This window comes from Pteropus alecto, unplaced genomic scaffold, assembly GCF_000325575.1.
Source record: "Pteropus alecto unplaced genomic scaffold, ASM32557v1 scaffold110, whole genome shotgun sequence".
Taxonomy (NCBI): domain Eukaryota; kingdom Metazoa; phylum Chordata; class Mammalia; order Chiroptera; family Pteropodidae; genus Pteropus; species Pteropus alecto.
Genome location: NW_006431920.1, coordinates 12462610 through 12484739, shown reverse-complemented (window position 1 = coordinate 12484739; position 22130 = coordinate 12462610). Strand labels below are relative to the sequence as shown.

The 22130-nt window shown below is 40.7% G+C and overlaps 2 protein-coding genes across 7 annotated transcripts in view; both read left to right on the top strand.

The window, feature by feature from the left end:
• TMEM169 (transmembrane protein 169) overlaps positions 1-8846 on the top strand; it is an 11465-nt gene extending 2619 nt beyond the window's left edge. For all 3 annotated transcript variants that reach the window (XM_006906742.3, XM_025043302.1, XM_015585363.2), the window contains 2 exons: positions 4282-4677; positions 6918-8846. In XM_006906742.3, the coding sequence (XP_006906804.1) occupies positions 4407-4677; positions 6918-7540 (894 nt within the window). In that variant the 5' untranslated portion in view covers positions 4282-4406 and the 3' untranslated portion in view covers positions 7541-8846. The remainder of the gene's footprint in view (positions 1-4281; positions 4678-6917) is intronic.
• Positions 8847-11520: 2674 nt separating this feature from the next.
• The window catches only part of XRCC5 (X-ray repair cross complementing 5), a 76993-nt gene continuing 66383 nt past the window's right edge, over positions 11521-22130 (top strand). The window contains exons 1-6 of one of the 4 annotated variants that reach the window (XM_006906741.3): positions 11521-11678; positions 14132-14245; positions 16842-17025; positions 17889-17937; positions 18878-19000; positions 21898-22089. In XM_006906741.3, coding sequence (XP_006906803.1) covers positions 11658-11678; positions 14132-14245; positions 16842-17025; positions 17889-17937; positions 18878-19000; positions 21898-22089 — 683 coding nt within the window. In that variant the 5' untranslated portion in view covers positions 11521-11657. Of the gene's footprint in view, positions 11767-13494; positions 13570-14131; positions 14246-16841; positions 17026-17888; positions 17938-18877; positions 19001-21897; positions 22090-22130 lie in introns of those variants that run through there. The other 3 variants (XR_003044707.1, XR_003044706.1, XR_003044705.1) reach the window with 3 other exon arrangements.

The following is a 22130-nucleotide window of genomic DNA, read 5'->3' as shown; positions in this document are numbered from 1 at the left end:
ATAAGAGGTAAGACAATAAGCAAACAGAAGATCAGATGGTGAAGATCATATCTTACAATAAGAAAATGCTCAAGCTCCTTGTAACCAGCTACTCTCACTGCCAGGAACTATTTCCTCTGTAGACAGATGATGAACCTGGCTCAGTGTGAGAGCCTTTCAGGACCAGGTAGATTGGCAATGACAAGAGGAATGCTACTCACAGGACTATGAGGGAAGGCTGCAGTCTGACTGTGCTCACGGCCAATTCACAGCAACTAACTGGAGGCTGGGAGTTTTAAGTTGCTGTTTCTTCATCGTTCCTGTCACTTTAGATCAGTCTGAGCCAAATTCCCCTTCCTTTTTACATTAGTGAGACTATTTCCCTGAGAGGGGCTATTAGTAACTTTCAATGATAAAATGATAAGTATTTTATTTTTGACTTGACCTAGTACATCTAATGGTGATAAATCAAGATGCTTTTTGGAGAGTCAGGTGATATGTGGCCCTTTGGGTGACAGATACACAAATCAGAGAAGAACCGAAAGAATAGCGGGGCTGGAGCAAGACGCAGGTCACTGGAGTAGTGGTATATTAACTTGAAAATGATGATACTCCACCCTCCCTTGATGGGTGGAAGAGAAGAGAACAGTAACTTTGTACTTCAGACAAGATCTGAGCTCCTGTATTTACTATAGCCCCTGCCATTCCTTATTGTGTCCAGGTGCTAAAGCTTAGTGTCATTGATTCTTATTAGCTTTTTTCCGGCCATACTTCATCCATGTATGTTACTTATGTCCCTGCGATGAACATAAGGGCAGAGGCTTCAAAGCTTCCTGGCTTCTCCAGCCACCAAGTTTACAGTTCTGTTGAGTATTTGGATGAGTTTGGAGAAGGCACTGGATCACGTCTGCTCCAGGGACCATGTAGGAGCAGAGAATTATGAGCAAACTCCACAGAAATCATGGCTGATGGTGAGAGGTCTGTGAACCAGCAGTGAACCACCCCTGTGGAGTAGGGGTGGGGTTAGTGACTGAGTGACTGATTGGATAGGAACTGGTCAGCAGGGAGTAGTGACTAGACTTTCTGCTAATGACTCAGCCCTACAAGGGCACTGTATCTGGGCTGGTATACTCATTTTGTAGTGTTGTGAGTCTCTGGGTTTTTACTGAATGCCTAAGAGCTCTGTGTGTGTGTGTGTGTGTGTGTGTGTGTGTGTGTGTGTGTGTGTGTTTCTGTTTGTTTGTTTTTAATGAAACTCCCTTTTAGTACACGGGAAGCCATCTCATTATAAGCAGAGAATAGTCTCTGTCTTTGTCTGTTTAGGCTGCTATAACAAAAATACCATTTACTAGGTAGCTTTCATAAACATTTTTTTTTCCTCATGGTCTGCAGGGTGGGAAGTCCGAGATCAAGGTGCAGGCAGATCCAGTGTCTGGTGAAAGCCTGGTTAATAGACATCTTCCAGGTTCATAGATGGTTGGCTTCTTGCTGTGACTTCACAGGACAGAGAAAGAGAGCTCTCTGGGTTTTTTTTTTTAATAAGGGCACTAATCTCATTTGTGAGTGCTGCACCCTCATAACCTAATCCTAAAGATTCCACCACCTAATACCATCACATTAGGGATTAAGATTTCAATATATGAATTTTGGACAAATATTCAGTCCTTAACAGTATCATTTAGAGTATTAAACTTTCCAGTGGGTTTCTGGTGGGGCTTGAGCCAGCATCAGTATTATATCCTTCGTACTGGACAGCTGAGTTTCAGAATTCCTGGCTCACCAAGGAAAATCAAAACTGCTTGAACCACCTATTATCAGGGAAGATGCTAATTTATGCTCTCACTCTGAAATACTTATCAAGATCTGCTTATGCCCCTGGGCCAATGAATTGAAAACACAGCAGAAGGGTTGGGACGTAAAATAACCTTGGATAATCCCAGTGTATTGAGTAAGATTTCTATATGGCAGTTTTAAGAGACCAAAATAACCCTGGATTAAAATAAAATTGATATTTATTTTTTCCTCATATTGCAGTCCAGAGGAAGAGGGTTTATGACTGTTAGAGTGGCTCTTATTTCTTCTTTCTCATTCCTCTGCCATCCCTATGGGTTTGCCCTTGTCTGCATGGCTGAGGATGGTTCATCAGGTTTACACTTCAGCCCTCAAGAAGGTAAAGAGAGGTGCAGATGTGGAAGTTGCACACATCATATCTACTCACATCCTATTGGCCAAAGACTAGTCATATGATCACACTTAGCTGCAAGAGGTGCTGAGAAACGTTATCTTTACCCGGGAAGTCATGTAACCAGCTAAAAGCCTCCATGATTAAAGAAGAAAATAGATATAGGAAGAGCACCTAGCAATTGTGTCATAACCGAGCTTATTAAACATAAAGGAGCATATTAATGTCTCTCTTTATTAAACTTTTCTTCAGTCTCAGTCTCTGACAAAGTTAGGCTAATCCTTAATTGCTACCACTTCACCTCCTCCCTCTAAATCATTAATACAGTCACTTAAAAACATTTATTGAACACTTATTACTTGTTGGCCTACTCGTACGGTACCGCTTTGTAGAACTTATAGTCCAGTAAAGGTGATAGACGATACACAGATAAAATAACAAATAAAACTTAATTACAAATGTTGATAAGTCTTATTCAAGGAATAGGCTGTTATAAAGAATAATGAAAGGTAAGACAGGGAGCCTGTTTTAGGTTTGGTGTCAGGAAAGCCTTGGAGAAGGTGACATTTGAACTGAGACATGGGGGATACAAAGGCTATGGGCATGTGAAGGGGTGGGAGCAGAGCAGCATACCAGCCAAGGCAGATAGCATTTAAGAAGGCCTCAAGTGGGAAAGCGCCTGGTGCTTTTGAGGAATACATAAGCCACCAGTGTGATTGGAGCATAGGTGGTATATATGAGAAAGGTGGCACAGCATAGGATGACAGGATGGGGAGGGGCCAGATCATGCAGGTGTTTAGGCCACCTGAGTTTGGATTTCATTTTATAAGTGTGGGAAGTTCCTGGAGTGTTTTAAGCAGAAAATGGCATGATTTTATTAATGTTTTCAAGATATCTTTCTAACTGCTGAGTGGAATTGATTGTAAGACCAAGAGTAGAAGCCAGAGGATAAGGAGCATTTTTTAGGACCATAGATAAGAGATGATGGTCTTTTAGACCAGAGTGGTAAAAATGGAGAATCATAATGGCTTATTGAGGTTACGTTGGGCAGCATCACATACATTGACGATCACTGGACTGGGGATGGAGGTGGAGGGTGAAAGTCAGGGTGAAGCCTGACTTCCAGAGAAAAGAGCAAAGTCTGTCTCTTCACTTAATTCTAAAGATTAAATTCTCGGAGACTGAGGAAATTCTTTTTACCCTCTCTTATGGAACCTAAAAGGAAAGAGAATTGTTCAGAACCTGTTTCTCAGACAAAATACTAACAGCATAATAAAGTGTACAAAAATGGGAAAATAATTAAGCCTCCCTCTCTTAACAGGTGTTCCTATCTTATTTTTGACTAGGCATTTTCCTTTCTCTGTCCTATCAGGTCAACAAATACCCATTAAGTATCTGCTACATGTGCAGATCTTCCCACTGAAGATGAGGAAGTGTAGAAGAATTTCTAATTTTTAAAATGTTATAATCCTCTCCTCTCTACTCACCTCTCCTTGCTTGGAGAACAAAAAGAAGAAAAGGAGTATTAAGAGTGAAAAGTATGCATCTTCTCCACTGGTCTCCCAGCATGTGATAGGACAGATCTCAGGAACTTTCTGGGATCTTGACCAACTTGAAGCCAGGAGACAGGTGTCCTTTATAGAATACTAGGGTAGACGTGTTGGGCAAAGTTACGCCATCTTTGGGTGGCTCATTGAAAGTTGCATCTATCCATTCGAGCACAGTTGTAATGCATGACTCGATGGTCAGAAGCCTGGATTACTGGTCAGCAATGTGGATCTTCATCTATGGTAGGAGTAAAACTGGTTCTTAACCCCCATTTGTCTGTAAGCCTTCCTCGCCCAATTTCCTTATACTTGGCTTATGCCCCAGCTAGAGCAATGGAGTTTGTGTAGTATTATATGTTCGTGTATATGACAAAAATATTATTGCAATACACATTAAAATTTTATTCACAACAACACATTCTCATAAAGTATTTCCACGGCACTCCAAAATAAAGTGTTATGAGAAATAAAGGGAGGAGAAGGTTTCTGCCAAGTGGAGGATCATTTCCCTAACCCCTTTCCGTATCACCCTATTCCCTCCTTGTTAATGCCTTTGTTTTCCTATCTTTCAAGTTGAACTCATCGTTGAGACATCTTTGCATAGCCTCATCCAGGAAGGAGCTCTGTGATGTGTGGATTATAAATTTGCTCAAGCAAATCAGATTCTTCACAAAAAATAACTAGATGTGAAGACTAGGATGGAAGAGCCAGCACCAGTGGAAGGCCAGGGCCAGCTCCCAAGCCCCCACCAGGGCTCTCTGAGGAAGGCTGTGGCTGCTGCCCTGGCCCTAGATGGGGAATCCACAATGGGTCGTAGGAAAAAGAGGAAGAAGGATTCCCGTCCAGAATCTATCATCATCTATCGGTCAGAGAGTGAGAAAGTGGATGATGAGCTTGGGGAATCAGAGGGTGGAGAACAGCCCAAAGAGGAAGAAGGAGACGATTTCCTAGACTATCCTGCTGATGATGGTAAGCCTCTCTGGGGTCACTTGCTTAAAGCCATCAGACAGACATTTGCTCACTGACCTATTTCTTCTTGTTGATAAATTTCTTCTCACAACGTTGCAGTCTTCATTCAACGAATTGACAGAATTTACTGAGCATTTATTATGTTCTCTTCTGGCTGATATGAAGATCTCCACTCTTTTGGAACTCCTAGTGTAATGGAAGAGACCTATTTATACATAAAAATTAGTAATACAAGAATTCAGTGCTAGTCATTTAATACATGTAAGATAAAGAAACAATAATAGTTGACTTTCATAAGATCAGGAAAATGCAAATTATAACAACAGTGAGTTATAGGCTTCTTTTACATTTAGGATGGCCAAAAACTGGGTAAAATAAAACATCAATGTGAGGAAGTGGATGTATACCCCTGTGTCCTGGAAATTCTTGGTATCTACTCTATAAAACTTATGTGCATGTGCATAAGGAGGCATGCATAAGAATGTTTGTTGCTGCTAATGAAGCTGTGGAGTGTTCATGATAAGCATCACTGTGCAGCAAGAGATGGATGAGATAGATCTATTTATGTAGATGGATTGACCTCTGAGACATATGCCCACAGTGAGCAAGCAACATCCTTGTTCTCGTGTAGTTGACCTTCTGGTCAGGAGAAGACAGACAGTGAACAAGTCAGCAGATAAAAGATAACTTCAGGTAGTGATTCGAGTTCCCAAGACAATAAACCACAATGATGGGAAGATGAGTAACTGGTGGAGGGTGTTAGTGGAGAGAATGCACAGTGTGCAAAGCTTCTCTGAAGAAGTGACATTTGAGCTGATCCAATTGATATGAAGGAGCCAGCCATGAGAAGATGTTGGACAGAGCTTTTAGATGAAGGAGAGCAGCAAAGGCAAAGACCCTAAGGTGGGAGCATCATTGCCCGTTTCTGGAATGGAGTTATTTCTGTTTGGGAGTGGAAAGAATCAGGGATGATGAGAGGAGATCAGAAAGGTAGGCAGGTCATGTTGGGCCTTGCCTGTCATAGTAAAGAGTTTGGGATTTGTGATCAGTGCAAAGGGAAGGCAATGGAAGACTTTTAAGCAAAGGAGAGACATCTCATTTATATCTTTAAATAGTCACTCTGGCCTTTCTAAAAGAGTGGATTTGGACAGGAAAGAGTCAAAGCTGATGAGAGGCCGTTGTCTCGATGCAGCCACAATAGCGCTAATGTAGAAGCTTGGATGAGGGTGACAGCAGGAGAGATAGCTAGAGAAGAGAGGCTGGATTTAGACTGCAGTCTGGAACTTGACGATGGATTGGAGGTAGGGAGTGAGGAAAGAGAAAAGTCAAGAGTGACTGAACAACAAAGAGGATAGATGGTGGTGTCATTTACTGAGATGAGGGAGACTGTGAAACCCATAGATTCTGGGGGAACAGTAAAGCCTTTCTGAGTAGTCAGAGTCCCTGCCACTATCCTGGGTGCTGCTCTATAGGTGGCTCTGTTCTATTCCTCTTTCAGCCATGGGGCAAGGAGTCCACCAGGGCATAGAGGATATGCCAACATAAAGCCTGTACTCTCCCCACTCCCTCCACTTCTAGACTACATTTCACATGCCAAGGGCCCCAGACTTCCCTGTGTTAGTATCTGCAGGGTGGCCAAAGGATGGCTTTTTGGTGGTTAGTGGTGGTGGTGATGGTGGTGGTGTGTGCGTGCACACGCGTGTGTGCACAAAGCTAGGATACAAGGGCTGGGACATCCACAGGCATGTGAGGAGGCCCGCTCTCAGGGAATCGTAGGGATAGGAAAAAGAAAGGAAGGGGGCCGGGCTGCCCATCTGTATAATACACATATAGTACAAACTTCATACACAGTAGTTGATACTCATAAGCAACATTTTACAGCACTCGTAAACTAGAAATAAGATCACTGTAAAGTGGTGTCTGTAGTACAGTTCTTCACACCCTTCATATCACAGAGACCCTGATAAGATTGAGACCCAGAAAAGTGGAGAGAACATGAAAAACAGCTTTAACCTGCTTCACCATTTTATCAGTGTAGACTGAGGGTTCACTATGGGAATAGTAATGCCAGTGGTCACCCTCCTGAGGGAGACACATTCAGCCCATCAGCGAATCACTGACTCTACTACCGTTTCAGATACTGTAAAAGTAGACACTCTTATTGTCAGCTCCAGCCTCAGGAGACAGCACTGTGATGAAATGAGTGATCTTCTGATCTTCACCTTCTTTATGCTCTGCAGGTATGTGGAACATGCCTTTGGATAGCCGCTATGTCACACTGACTGGGACCATCACACGAGGGAAGAAAAAGGGTCAGATGGTGGACATCCATGTCACGTTGACAGAAAAGGAGCTACAGGAATTGACCAAGCCTAAAGAATTATTGAAGGAAACAACACCTGAAGGCAGAAAGGCCTGCCAGATGGCAGCAGACCGCGGACCCCATGTGGTCCTCTGGACGCTGATCTGCCTGCCCGTGGTTTTTGTCCTCTCTTTTGTTGTCTCTTTCTACTATGGCACTATCACCTGGTACAACATCTTCCTTGTGTATAATGAGGAAAGGACCTTCTGGCACAAGATCTCATGTTGCCCCTGCCTCATTCTCTTCTATCCAGTGCTCATCATGGCCATGGCCTCTTCCCTGGGCCTCTATGCTGCTGTGGTTCAGCTCTCATGGTCCTGGGGAGCATGGTGGCAAGCTGCCCAGGACATGGAAAAAGGTTTCTGTGGTTGGCTCTGCAGCAAGCTAGGTCTGGAGGACTGTTCTCCTTACAGCATTGTGGAATTGCTTGAATCTGACAATATCTCAGGCAATCTCTCCAACAAGGATCCCATCCTGGAAGTAGAAACTTCTACTGTCTAAACTCCCAACACCTTACTTTCTTCTCTGGTCCCAGTAGCCTGGATAGCACTCAATTCCAGAAGATTCTTTCTTTTGATTATTCCCTCCCCCTCACAGTCCTAGAATATTCTAGCCCACGCTGATCTGCCCTACCATCTTGTTGGTTCCAGGAGGGCAGGGAACAGAAAAGCAATTTATGGGAAAGTAGCCTATACAATAGACAAACTCTTCTTCATTTCCTGCCCTAAAATGGCTATCTGGGATAGGAACCTCAGTTGTTTGTCAGTTTAGGAGCTCGAAGGTGCTACTGGAGCCTGGAACCCAAGGGAGTATATGACTAAATGTGACGGAGAATAAGGACGCTCTGGGGGGAACCAAGTCCACCAATAAAATAATAGATAGGGATGGAGTTAAACATTTAGGAAGTACAGTATAGCAGAATGTAAAGATTTGTGTGTGTCACTTAGGGTTTTATTTAACTGCATATAATTAATATCCCAAAATAGAAGTTTATTTCTTTCTTATATAGAAGAAGTCTGGAGGCAGACCATCAGGCAGACCATTGGGATGCAGGCTTCTTTTATTCTCCTACCATTAGTGAGATGTGATCCTCATCGCCCTTATCTTTAACACCCCAGTGCTGTCTACATCTGCAGCAGCCACATCCATGTTTCCGGCAGAATAGAGGAGGGCACAGAAGAGCACATTCTCTCTGTTCAAGGAGACTTCCCAGAAGTCTCAACACTTCTTATATCTCATTGGCCAACTTTTAGTCACATGACCTCACAAGCAAAAGAGGCTGGGAAATGTAGTCTTTTGACTACACAGTTATATACCAGGTTAAATGTTGGGGTTATGCTAATTTAAGAAAAAAGGAAAGAATGGCTATTTTGATAGGCAAGTAAGAATTCCAGTAATTATTTAAATATATTCAGATCTCAAACGGTGGATATATTATTTATTTATTTATTTATTTATTTATTTATTTATTTAGGCCTGAATCTTACACAGAGATTTTATATGTGGATACTAGCTATATATACTATGTATATGCTATACATAGATATTAGTAACTCATACACTTTGCAATTAAATATCTATAGTGTCATGTGGTTTCAGGGTTTTTTAGAAAGGGAAAGTAAACAGTTGAGTACAATTATATAATAAGTACAACTATATAATAGTACTATATAACATTAGCATAATTTTTTTCCTAGAATGAATAATTTTTTTTTTCCTAATTAAAAAAAAAAAATAGGAATCTTAACAGGTAAAGCAGATTTGGGAGGTTTTGGTCCTTACAAGAATATCTCATTTCTTATTCTTATGTCAGGAAGAAGTTGGTGAATCAAACCACACCGGTGGGTATGCTCTCCCATTGAAGGCCAGGGACATCTGCCTCATATATGGTGCTGAACTCCATCTTCACAAGAAATTCAAATAACCCGCCAGGTGCTAAAAAAAAAAAAAAAAAAAAAAAACCTCTGCCCAGCATTTTTGAAGATAACCTTGGTGCTTTCTGGTGCTTTTGCAGAAATATAAACATTGAAATGAAAACAAGCAAATAAAAATAAATTCTAATCAATATTTGCTCATTTTGTCTTTGAATTTTTCCCAAACTGCTTTGAATGCTACACTTTGCAAGAAAAGGGTGACGATGGTGGCTGTCTCATCTACATATAATGATCTTAATCCTTATGTATCGACTCCTTCTATGTGCCACTAATTTGTGGAGATTCCATTTAGGTGAACTGTTTCCATAGTCACACATTTACTTAAGCCTTAGGAAGTTGCAACCACTTTTATCACATTTTTCTGGAATTAGGTAAATCAATGGCCAAGGCTAAAAATAGTCAAAATTAGGACAAGAGTAAGGGGGCCATAGCAGAATGGGGGAGGGTGAGGTCCAAGGTACATCTGGATGAAGTTGACACGGCACTCACCCTAGTCGGGGTTGTAACATAGTGGAAAAAATAAGCTTGTAAAGTAAAATCATTTCAAAAGAGCTCTAATAGAGGTATGTAAAAGCCTAGATTAGAGGAAGAAAAATGTAACTAAACTGTGAGGCATGGCTCATGGGGTGGGGCACCCAAATAACATTGTCATTCTCCTTTTCTCATCCCATCCATTTCCTTCATATGGGACTGTGGCTCCCACACATCTCTCTCTATCCCCAAATGCCCATTTTCTTCTACTAGCCATAGCCCATCAATCTCTTATTTTCCTTCTTTCCATCCGATTCTGTATCATACAAATCCAAACAGATCCTGAACTGACAGGGAGAAATGAAACCAACAAAGCCAGAATCCTTCTGCTGTGGAGGAAGAAGGGAGTAGCCACATACACTGTCATATTAATAATATTTGCCTCTTTTTGATGGAGGCCTTTTGCCAGCGGAAGCAGTGCTTAAAGTCTATATTGATTCTTAACACCACGACTGTCTAGCTGCCTGAAAGTGGATGATTCTAAAGATCATCTACTCTAGGGATGGCTAAGATGCAAACAAACACAAGTACTAGAATCTTTTATTTCTTCCAGGAAGCAAACCTGTACTGGAGGGTGTGTGTGTGTGTGTGAGAAAGCCAGAGGGAAAAGGAAAAGGAGAGGGAGAGAAAAAAGAGAGGAAGAGAAAAAAAAAGGAGAAACTACATAGAAGATAAAATATGGACATAAAGCATGCAAATTTCTTTCACCCTGGTGAGTTACCAGTAATTCTATTTATGCGTCATATAAAAATTTTTAAACATAATATTTGTTTTAAAATAACTCGAGTTTAAATCAAAAGCTTGAAGAACTTCTGGCCTTCAAGAGCAGTCTGAAAATGTCTGTCTCTTCTGGCTTTAGCGCATTTTTAACTTTGTCTCCCTCAAGACCCCTGCCTCTTCATGGCCTCTCCACATCTTTTCGGCTTTGTGTCAGCTTTTCCCAGGTTCAATTTTAAGAAAGAGAGAATTTGGTTGGATTTGATTTCCCAGTCTGGGCAGAGGTTTGGAGATACTTTGTAAGTTGTTGGAGACTTTGTCCATTCACCCGTCAGCTTGTGGGCCATTTGGTATAGAAAATAGTTGTTTCTCTGCAAGGTTCGGCTTAGTCATGCCTCCCTCAAAGGGGCAGAGACTGCAGGCTGTACGGTTTTCATTGAAAGGGGGTGGTAATGTTATGGCGCGAACGATTCTGAGACCCACAGAGCCAATTGAGATTAATTATGAGCCTTTATTAGCCAGCCGGCGACTCTCTACCACGCAGGGCTAGAGATCAGCCCTGAGCTTTCAGAGGAGGCAGCTTATAAAGCTTAAGACCATATCCTGGTGGTCTTCTGAACAAGGAAGCAGATTACAGAAGCAGAAGTTGGCTGTTAGCATATCTTTGCCCAGAATCACACCCTTAATTAACATGTAAGTGGGTTACAGAAGCAGACATTGGCCATCTTCATATCTTATACGCTTCCTAACCTACACCCAAGCAAGTAGGACAACTTCTGGTATCTAAAGATATTTCTTCCCTGTAGCTGACTTAGCTAGTTGGCTTGAAAATTTTCCACTCTTAACTTGAAAATTTTCCACTCTTAACACTAGCGACACCCCAAACTATTGGGAGAGCCTTAGCAAATGCTATTTCATGGCTCGAAGCCTCTGCAGATTCCATTTCCTTGGCAAAAGAATGTCCTTCCTACTTTTGATTGCCTGTAAAATACTCTTCCTTCAGGAGTTGGTTCCAAAGTCATCACATCTATGAAGTCTTTCATTATCACCCTTTTTAGAAGACAGACAAGTTAACTGACTTACTGGATTCATACTCATATTCAAGAATATCTAACGCCAGAGCTCTGACACAAAATGCTCTAGGTGTTATATTCAATGAGAAAAAAACGGAAGTGGATCTTTTGGAGGAGTGATTTGCATTTATCTAGCTCTAGAGACTTGGGCAGCACAAAGACCACTACCACCTCCGCACCAGGCATTCGCGCAGGAAATCTGCGCATGCTCAGAGAGTCGGCGCACGGTTTCCCCGCCCCATTCAGGTTCCCCGAGAAGCCGATCTTCCTCTCAAGCTCCCGCTCCAAGTCCTCCGGAACTGAGTTGCGGCGCGCCAGGTTCCCGCCCGGAAGAGGCGACCAGGCCGCTTACGGACCGGCAACATGGCGCGGTCGGGGAATAAGGTAGAGCCATGAGCTTGCACCTTGCCCGCGCTGGGGATGGAGAGGGTGGTTCAGAACAGGAATCATGGGATCACGGCGGTGCCAAAAAGTGAGGAAAAAAAGATCATGGTGGGCCACGGGCTGGATCAGTAGGGCCGAGACCCAGGGATGCGCTGTGAAAAAAGCTGGGGATTTGCAGCCCTCACACCTTAATTTGAGCCTCGCCTTTTGAGCTCCCCACCCCTTTCGTCTTCTCAGCCCTCCAATCCTCTCACTTCCTCTCCAGGCCTTCCTCATCCCACCTCTCTCCTAAATCGGCCTCCCCTCTCTACCCTTCGATCCCAGCCCACCCCCTAGCCCCACCTCCTTCCATTGCTTCTAAGCGAGCGTTTTAAAAAATTATACGAGAATGAAAGTTAGCCGTGGTAAACACCTATCCCACAGAATTGTGAAACTTCAAAGAGGGACTGTGAATAAAAAATAACTTGAAATGTAAAGAAAACTTCATATTATTTCCATAATCTAATATTTCGCATTATTGAAAGTATACTCTGTGTGAGGCACTGATCTAAACGCTTTATTCCTATATCATTTAATCTTCACAAGGAGCCCATTAAGTGAAAACTATTATCTTCAGTTTATAGGTGAGAAAACCGAGGCATAAAAAATGTGCTTAGCCCAGGGCATCCAGTCCATAAATGGTGAAACTCAGATTTGAACCCAGACTGGTTCTGGAGACCTGGAGAATTTCTGCGTTCCTAGGAATCTATGACCCTTGGTGTCCCAGATTAATAACATATTACAATGAATTTTTAAAATTTCTTCAATATAAATGGAGAGTGGTAGTTGTCTAGAAAGGTCACTAGAGGGAGGTGTGTTCCAGGGAGTTGTCCTTCCATCCATCCAAAGGCAAGTTCCTTAACTAGGTATCTGATATACAGATAAACAAGATAGGAGTTTGAGCAACTGATCTCTAGCCCCTTCAATACCCCCTTGGGAAATGTTGATTTAAAACGGTTATGAACATATGTAGCCATTCAACTCCCTTGTACCTCTCAGCTCTGGTGGAGCAACTGTTTATGGCAGGTAGACTTGCAACAAAATTCTAACAACCTTTATTGCTTTGGTGTATAAAAACCGAGTTGCTATACTGCCCAGTTTCTCTTTCTTGTTTTTCTTACTCCTGCCAGAAAGGAACTTGAAATGTTACATAGACTGTTTATCTTCTGTACAAGTTCTATATTATAAAACCCTTCGATGCCATTTTTTGGATATCTGATTCAAAGACCTTAGGCCTCTGACTGCTGCTTTCTATGAAATAGCAGAAAGGCTAAGTGACATTCCCAAGGACTCAGAGCTAATTGGTAATAAAGATGGGACTGGATTTCAAGTCGCCAGATTGCTAGTCTAGTCTTTTTTTCACCATAAGAATGATCTTTTCCTTATTTGAATTCAATAAACTGTTGATACAGCCTAAAATATTTTGGAGGCTAGAATGAGATAGGTGTGGGGAATGTAGTGCTGTAGCCGTGTCATACTGGTGACTCATAATCCACTTGAAATTATTAGTCACTATTTGTTCAGGACTCTTCGAGCTCATACTCAGTTAAATATTGGATGCCAAACACAGACTTTCACATGTATCCTTTTAGTTTATGTTTCCCCTATTTTCTTAGTCCTTATATAATTAATTGCTCTCTAATGACTAGGTGTCTTTATGTGGTTCCCTCAATCTATAATTCCCCTTGCTCACATGACTCCTACTTGTTCTTTAAGACTCCCAAGTTTCATATCCTGACAGCCTTTTCTGCTTCCTTTTCCTTCTTCTATCCCTTCCACTGGTCTTGGGTAGATGCCTTTCCTGTGTGCTCTTAGTGCCCACTGCATACCTTTGTCATGGAACATTGCACTGGTATTACTTGTTTTTATGCCTTTGTCCCCTACTGGAATGGCTTTAGTGTCTTAGTCTTCATTTTAGATTCTCAGTTTATAAACTGATTCAAATTGTTTGGGGTATATCATTTTAGCATATATAGATTGTAGTAGTCACCTATTGCCACAAAACACTTTATAACAAACTACATCCCAAATCACTGGCTTACAATGAAAGCATCTATTCTCATGCTTGTGGGTCTGCAGATCAACTGCAGTTATGTGATGTATTTTGGGCTCAACTGGGCTGTAGTTAGCTCTAGCTTGCAGGTTGTTTTCAGATCAGACCAAAAGAGCAGCGACTACCTGGAGCATGCTCCTGTCTTGGCAGACACTTTCTAGCTTTTAGAAAATATTAGGGCTAATTAAACTTTCTCCATAGTGAAAATTTATGAGTCTTACTTTCCCTCCCTTTATCGTGCATCCCTTAAATATCAGTGCAGGTTCTTAAGGTGAAATAAGCAAAGGACATATCTCTTTCTTTTTTTTTTAAATTTCTATCATGAACATTTCTTAAATACTCTTTGGTACTTTGTTTCCAGGCAGCTGTTGTGCTGTGTATGGATGTGGGCTTTACCATGAACAACTCCTTTCCTGGTGAAGAATCCCCATTTGAACTAACAAAGAAGGTGATAACCATGTTTGTGCAGCGACAGGTGAGCTTGTAACTCGTTCTAACTGCTTGTTGCCTCCACTTAATAATGCAAGATATCAGCCTACTAACAGTGTCCAGCCTCAGTGTTTTGAGGAAGCTGAGGAGTTTTCTTACATACATTTCCATGCATGTCCAACGACCATTAGAGCCTGATATTTTTTTTTCTCTTTTGTTTTTGGCCGCTCCACTGAATTTTACAGTTTTTACCAGAAACACGAGGCATTGTAAGTCATGTTTAAAAGTATAATCTTTAGGGCCAGATGGCCTTGGTTTGAACACTTGCTCTGCCAAGTCATTTGCTAATCTTGTGATCTTGAACAAGTCTTTGAACTGCATTGTGCCTATTCCAGTTACCTTTTGTTGGTAATATCCTATCCCAAAACTTAATGTCTTAGAAGACATTTTTTAAAAAAGCATTTCTCACTGTTCTGTGGGATGACGGGGTGGCTCAGTTATGTGATTTTTCTCGAGGCCTCTTGTGCATGTTCACTCAGATGGTCACTAGGGCTCAGTCATCCAAAAGCCATACTGGGCCAGATATCCAAGACAGCTCATTCCCATGGCTGCTAGTTATGCCTTGTGGTGGCTATGCACTCAGTTGGGGCTGTCCATCAGAACCCTTGCATGTGGTTTCTCCATGTAGCATGAGAGTCTCACAGTGCAGTAGCTGGTTGTAAGAAGGAATGTCCCAGGAGTGGGTATTCTAAGAGACCTGCCATTTGGCTTTTTATAACGTAGCTTTAGAAATCCCAGAAAGTCATTTCTGATGCTTTCTATTAGTCAAGCAAGTCACTAAGGCCAGCTCACATTCAGAGGGGAGAGGGGATGAATTAGACTCTTCTCTTGTTTTCTGCCCCTTCTACCTGGTATGACTGCTAAGTCCATGAAGTTCTGCTTCATTCCCTGGGTACTGCGTCAACTCCTGGACACCTCTGCTGTTTCTTCTGGGTGTTGCCCTTCCCACTGGGCACTACTACCTCCCATCTGTCATCCCAGATTTTAACAAATTCTGATGACCTGGAGTCCCTAATGTATTAAAGAAGAGAACGCCTCTTATCCCATTCTTGGTTACATTATTTGTGTTGGTTGTATTCAAGTAGTGCTGCTGTGCTCCAGTGTGGTATAGAATTTTTTTTTTTTTTTTTGAGAGTGAAACGGTGCTTTCAGTTTTTCTTTTCGGCTCTGACCCTTCCATGGGAGTCTGAGTGAATCCTGAAAATTGGGAGACTAAACCTGGTGCCAGTCTCATGCGGCACTCAAAATTTCCTTCCCTCTTCTGACTGAGGTTTTGTCGTTGAGCGAGATGACCTTGCCTTAAGATGGATTCTTATTTAGGAGACAGATAGGATTCCAGCTGGCCTGCCCCACTGGTATGCTAGGATTCCAGCTGGCCTGCCCCACTGGTATGCTGGACATGTTTGAACTTCTCCGTGTACAACTAGGGATTGTAGCTGGAGTTGTTAAGAGACTGGGGAATTTAACAGACCAAACAAAAATGAGGAATGACAGAATTCCATCCTCTCCCATGCGGCATTCTCCCCATTGATGTAAAAAGCTTAATAAGTAGGTGGGAACAACACTGCCTGTTGTGTCAGATACTATATAGTTTGATTATGAAATGTTTCATAAAAGAGGCAAATGCAGAGAATTATCTAATGGAAAGCTATTTTCCCATCATCTAGTGATATATAATTATAAAATTTTGCCATCTTTGATTTCTTTTTTTCTTAAAAAAAAATTATAAACGTGAAGCCCCTTGCGTATCCCTTGCTAGTCTTCCTGTTTCCCCACTTTTCCCTCCTTTCCTCACAATTTGCATAGTTATTACCATGTTTATTTTATATTTTTGAACATATATGATATTTAGCATTGTATGATGCTCTCAAAGGTGTATGTAATATTATCATATGATAAATGTAATTTTGCAGCTTATTTTTTCTCAACCTTATGTTTTTGAGATTTATTCCTGTTGATAAACATTGCACAAATTTATTCATTTTTTACTTGATGGTAATATTCCATTGTAGAAATATTCTGCAGTGCTTTTTTGTGTTCTCCTGTTGATGGATAGCTCCCCGCAACCTCCACCCCAGTTTTGCCCTTCTATAAACAGTGCTGAGGTGCACTTTCTTTTTCATTGTCTCTCTGTGTACATGGGCAAGAATTTCTCTATGGTATATGTACCTGTAAGTGAAATTGTTGTGCCATAGGATATAAACTGGCAATTCTTTTTTTAATCTCTGGAAAATTTAAACCTTGGTAATCGTTCCAGAAAGACAGACTAAAACTTTTTGAAATTACCCATACTTAGTTTTCATTGAGAATTAGAGTCTGATTTGGCTAGAATTCTTCAAGAATAGTTACCACCCTCCCATTCCCTTATCCTAAATTGTGCTGAAATGAAGGATAGGACCTATAGTCAATACAAACATTTGCTTAGAACCTAGGAATTGTCATTGTCCCATGAGCTATCTAGCCTAACCTTCTGTTGTTGACAGTAGCTCCAGAGACCTGTTGTCTCACTCCCTGAAGGTTAGGTATCTAATGGCTTCCAGCTGGTACTATATGGTTTTCAACCTTCTAACATTCTTTTCTAGGTGTTTGCAGAGAGCAAGGATGAAATTGCATTAGTCCTTTTTGGCACAGATGGCACTGAGAATGCCCTCGCTTGTAAGGATCAGTATCAAAACATCACAGTGCACAGACACCTGATGCTACCAGATTTTGACTTGCTGGAAGACATTGAAAGCAAAATCCAAACAGGTTCTCAGCAAGCTGACTGTATCCTCTTTCATCCTGAGAATACTCTTAAGAAATTTCCTTTTGTCTGGGAAATTTGGGTGAGGTTCTCCAAGTCCCAGCTCTGACGATATGGCCATTTTTGACTCTTTGGTCATGCAGGTGATATGTTAAGAATTTAATCAGGTTGGATTGTGTGCCTGGATTTCAGACCTTCTTGAATCTTGCCTCTTCTTTGCACTAGTGATATTGAGAGTCTGGGAGGCATTGGAAGGGGAAGATACCGGGGGTTGGAGAAGAGATATGTGTGTATCAACAGTATGCAAGGCGTTTGGTGGTGGTGATGGTTAGAAATGTTTGGACATAGAGAAGATATTTCTAGAAGAGTATAGCATTAGCACTGTCCATGCTTTCTTGGATGGAGGATATTTTTGTGCCAAAAATCAGACCGATATCCAAACTGTGAGATTTTCACTTTCTTCCACAGGTGCCCTCATTTTAAGGGGTTCCACTTATTTTTCTAAATAGTTAGTAGTGCCATCCCTGATCACTAAGAGTAACTTACAAATGCCATATTATGGCTCACTTCATATTTAAGAATGTACCATGATCACAAAAATAGGTTTTAGTTACTGTAAAATGGCATTATAACTTTTGTTTAAATGAATGACATATGTTAGATTACCTTTTGGTTTATTTTACTTTTCCTGGTTATATGTTTCAGGATGTACACTTTGAGATATAGCATACATGCATATATATATATATGTTAGTGAAATAAACTAATCACACACTGAGCACAATATCCACAATTACCAGCACTGTGGACTTTTTCAGAAAAAAAGTTGCATGTTCTTGGGATAAAGGGAATGTTTGGTGATATCTTCTGCCCTTAACTAGCTGAGTCCTGGATGCACTCATCGTGTGCATGGATGTGATTCAACAAGAAACTGTGTAAGTGTCTCAACTGAACAAAGTTGGAAATGAGTCTTTCTTCAAAAATAGTATGGGTTGATGTATTCAGTGCACTGTGTGATTCATTGTTAATCAAGCAGCATTTTTGTGTGGCTATAGAAACTTGATAGAATTCTATGGTTCAGTTCAGCCACTCTTTTTTAAAAATTTAAAAAGAGGAAGGGATATACTTCAGAATTTCTCTGGGAGAAATACATGTTTGGCTTGTTCAGGTCCCTTCCTATTTGACTTAAGCTAATTACCAGAAATTAAAAAAATACCTAGTACCATGGTCCATGTATTACTGAAATTAGATGCATAGGCACTCTGGCCAGCTTCTTGATTCATTACTTACTTATTTACTGGCCTTTAAAATGTGTCTGTGAATACACACATGAGCACATTCCTTGACCATTAGGAATAACCTTTGCACTAAAATTTCAGCCCTAAATTCGTATTATTATTTCTTAATCTCTATACATACTTTGCAAAATCCTACCGCTAGCCCTGTGAATAGAATCAGACCAGCATGTGTGGAAAGTACACTCTCGCTAGGCTGAAGTCGTAGTGCACTGGGAGGGTTTCTTGTTTCCATTCGCCTGTTTACATCCCCTAGAAAGGGATCCTTTTTAATGATAATGATATCTCTAACCAACATTAGAGTTAGGAAATCCAGGATATAATATATCCATAATGATCTGAAATTTTCTCTAAGATGAGTTATTTTCTCTAAAAGTATGAGTTATAACTGGGTGATTGTGTGTTTGGTAGGAACTTAACTGAGCATCAATAAAATGTGAACTCTTAGGAGGTAATCACATTTGTTAACTGTCTCGAAATCTATTCCTTAGCCTCCTTCTGTTTAGTGAACAAGTGTGTTTGAATTTGTAGGAAATAATTCAGGAGAATGATTTCTTAATGTGATAACTCTCTTTTTCAGAGGAAAGAAGTTTAACAAGAGGCATATTGAAGTGTTTACTGACCTCAGCAGCCCATTCAGCAAAGATCAGCTGGATACAATAATTCATAACTTAAGGAACTCCAGTATCTCCCTGCAATTTTTGTAAGACCCTAAGAACAGTGTTTGTAGACAAATCCTGTGCTCTCATAATGCAGTGAGTGGGGCCCCTTTATAGAGCACTTGCTTCCCAGGAGTCTTCTCTGCGCTGAGTTGGAATCTGTCAGATGACTGACCTCAACAAATATTCACCGATTACTCTCTACGTCTGAGGAACTATTCTGAGTTCTGGTGATAAAGGGATGAAAGACAGTGAAATATAGGAATTTAGCTCAGTTGTAGATTGTTTGTTCACTGTTCTTAGGCTCAAATTATTGAGGAATTAGAGGAATTTTTGAGAACACACAGTCTACATAAAGGACTTTACCCAAATAATGACCAGATCAATAGTGTTTTTTCTTGAACAGCCCTAGAGAACTATATCTTACAGTAGACATTTTTAGGGTAGAGAGGAATGCCAACTTGGGGATCATTTTAAACACAAATAATGCTTATTTTTAACTCTTTAAGATCTATAGGATACACGCACATATATAAAATGTAATTTGCTTATGTGTATTTAGAGAGGAGGTATACAAATTTAGGGAGGAATGTATTTCAGTTTGTTGGGGAGTTCCTCCCCAGGAACTTTAATTTCCTCTCAAGGCATTTTCTTTCTTTATCTTATATCCCTAGCAGAAAGTTCTTTTTACTACACTAATCCTTCCTGCTGTGTCTGAAACCTATTTTTTCTTGTCCTATTTTTGGCGAAAGCAGAGTGATAGCATAAGATGTTGAATTATTAGGCGTCTGGGACCTCTCATTTTTCAGACTGAGAGCTATACTGAGAAGCCTCCAGCTCAGAGTGGTGAGCCTTTGGCTTTAAAATGCCTGCCATGGGGGATTAAGCACTTCTCTTTCATGTATGTACCTCTTAGAACTGCTGAAAAATAGAACTGTGGAAAAATAATTCAGAATAACCCATCATACTGATACTTGTTAAGACAGTACTTCAGAGAAATTAAGTGCTTTTAAAGTGACACTTCTCTCCTTATTGAGCTGAGGTTTTTCTCAGCACTTCAGCAGCCCAGATTGGCTTCTGTTCTCTCTTCATCATCTCAGGATGCCTTTACATAGCTGAAACATACCACACTTCTGTCAGTGTCACTGTAAAGGGCTACTTTTTTTCTGTATGAGCAATACTGTAAAGCATGCTGAAGAGGGAACGTAGCTTTTTTCTCTACTTGCTTGTTATTTGACCGGTTGTATTTTTTTCTTGGGTAATATTTCTTCCTGTGCCACAAACCTCTAGCATATAAAGCATACAGAGTAGAGTTTTGGTTTTATTGTTCAGCATAACCTATGTAAGATTGATTGTTCTTGGTAGGCTAAAAAAATACCAGTGGGTCAAAGAAGTGCTATATTCTAAGCAGGCTTGTTCCTTGAACCTAGTTTTTAGTTTCTTCTACTGACTACTGAGAAAGTTTATTTCTGGTTTACTGCAGAGTAGAAAGAATTGTTATTGTAACTTCTTGTTCTAGGGTAACTTCCTGACTCTTCATTTCCCTTCTTCCTGGTTGGTATTAGAGAAACCTCAGTAGCCTGATGCAAAACCTATATGCTATACCCTGCTCCCTGGAAGCTCTTTGTCTGCTAGGTAATACAGGACATGCAAATCTGTCATGCTAAGTATATGTAGAAAAAATGAAAATAGGAAGCTCTATCTTAATTATAGAAAAATGACAAGCAAATCATCTTAAAAATAACAATCCACATAGGGTGACTGGCAGGTAATGTTGAGTGAACTGAAATGATTGCTGAATTCAGTTGTTTTGCAAAAGTAATATGCTACATGGAAAGGACATTGCCCTTAGAATCAGATGACGGAGTCTCTGCTCTATCACTTATTAGCTGTGTGGCTTGGCAATATTATTTCATCTCTGTAACTTTAGTTTTTTTTTTTAGAAAATAAAGGTAGAAATCTCTATTACCTGCTATGTAAGGGTTAAATGAGATTGTTTACATGAAAGTGTTTGTAAAGTGCCATGTAGCGTATTATCTTAAGACATGTTTGGTTGGTTGGTTTTCAGTTCAGGTATTGATTATTGGATATTCTCAGGACTAGTAACCCCAGTCAAGTTTTAGTCAAACAACTGGAATGAAACATAAAAGCGAAATTGGTTTTACTTATTTCTAACAATTACCTAATTTCTGTAGAGGAATTCTTCGTAATAATAATGTTGATATTATTTGAGTTTTAATTATTTTATACAAATTCTCTAATCTTTATAATAACCTTGAGGGATATTAATGAGCACTCATTTATGTATTTTTGTGTGCCCAGAATATCACTCAGCCTAAACTAGGAAGCATTTCTTGCTAAACTTTAACTTCTTGGCTTAAATGAGGGCTGACCTCTTCTGGATCTGGCCCCCAGGCTGCCACTAATTCCAGGATTTTTTGATAGTGAAAGGAGAGGTTTAAATACTCAATCTCTCTTTGGTAGTGGAGTTGGGCAGTGTGAGCTGGAATTTGTTCAGCGGTGATGTGGAGGAAGCCAGTCTGAGAGAGCGAAGCCAGCATAAAAGCAAATGACTGAATATGGAGATAGAGAGTGAGAGGGTCAGGTAATTGGTATGATGTTTGAGACACTGTGTGTACTCATCCTAAGGCCATGTGCAACCTTGACCTTTCAATTTGGTTATATAAGCCAAAAGATCTCCCACCTGCCCCCCCACCCCCCTTTTTTTTAACCAAATCACAGAGGCTTCAGTTACTTGAAACCAGTCGAATATTGGCTAAGGTAGGTAAGTGCCATTTGACAGATGGAAAATTTAAAGTTTAGGGATGTTGACTGACATGCCCATTTTCTCATAGCCAGTGACAGTCATAGAATTGGAACCCAGTTTATTATCTGGCTTCAGAGTGTGTCTTCTTAACTACTACTGATCTTTTCCTGATAGTTTGCCTTTCCCAATTGGCAAGGAAGATGAAACTGGGGACAGAGGAGATGGCAGCTTGCGCTCGGACCACCTTGGACCTGCCTTTCCTTTAAAAGGAATAACTGAGCAACAAAAAGAAGGTATTCAGATGGTGAAAACGGTGATGATGTCTTTAGAAGGTGAAGATGGGCTGGATGAAATTTATTCCTTCAGGTAAGAAGTGAAATCCTTGGTGACAATTTTCATCATCACCT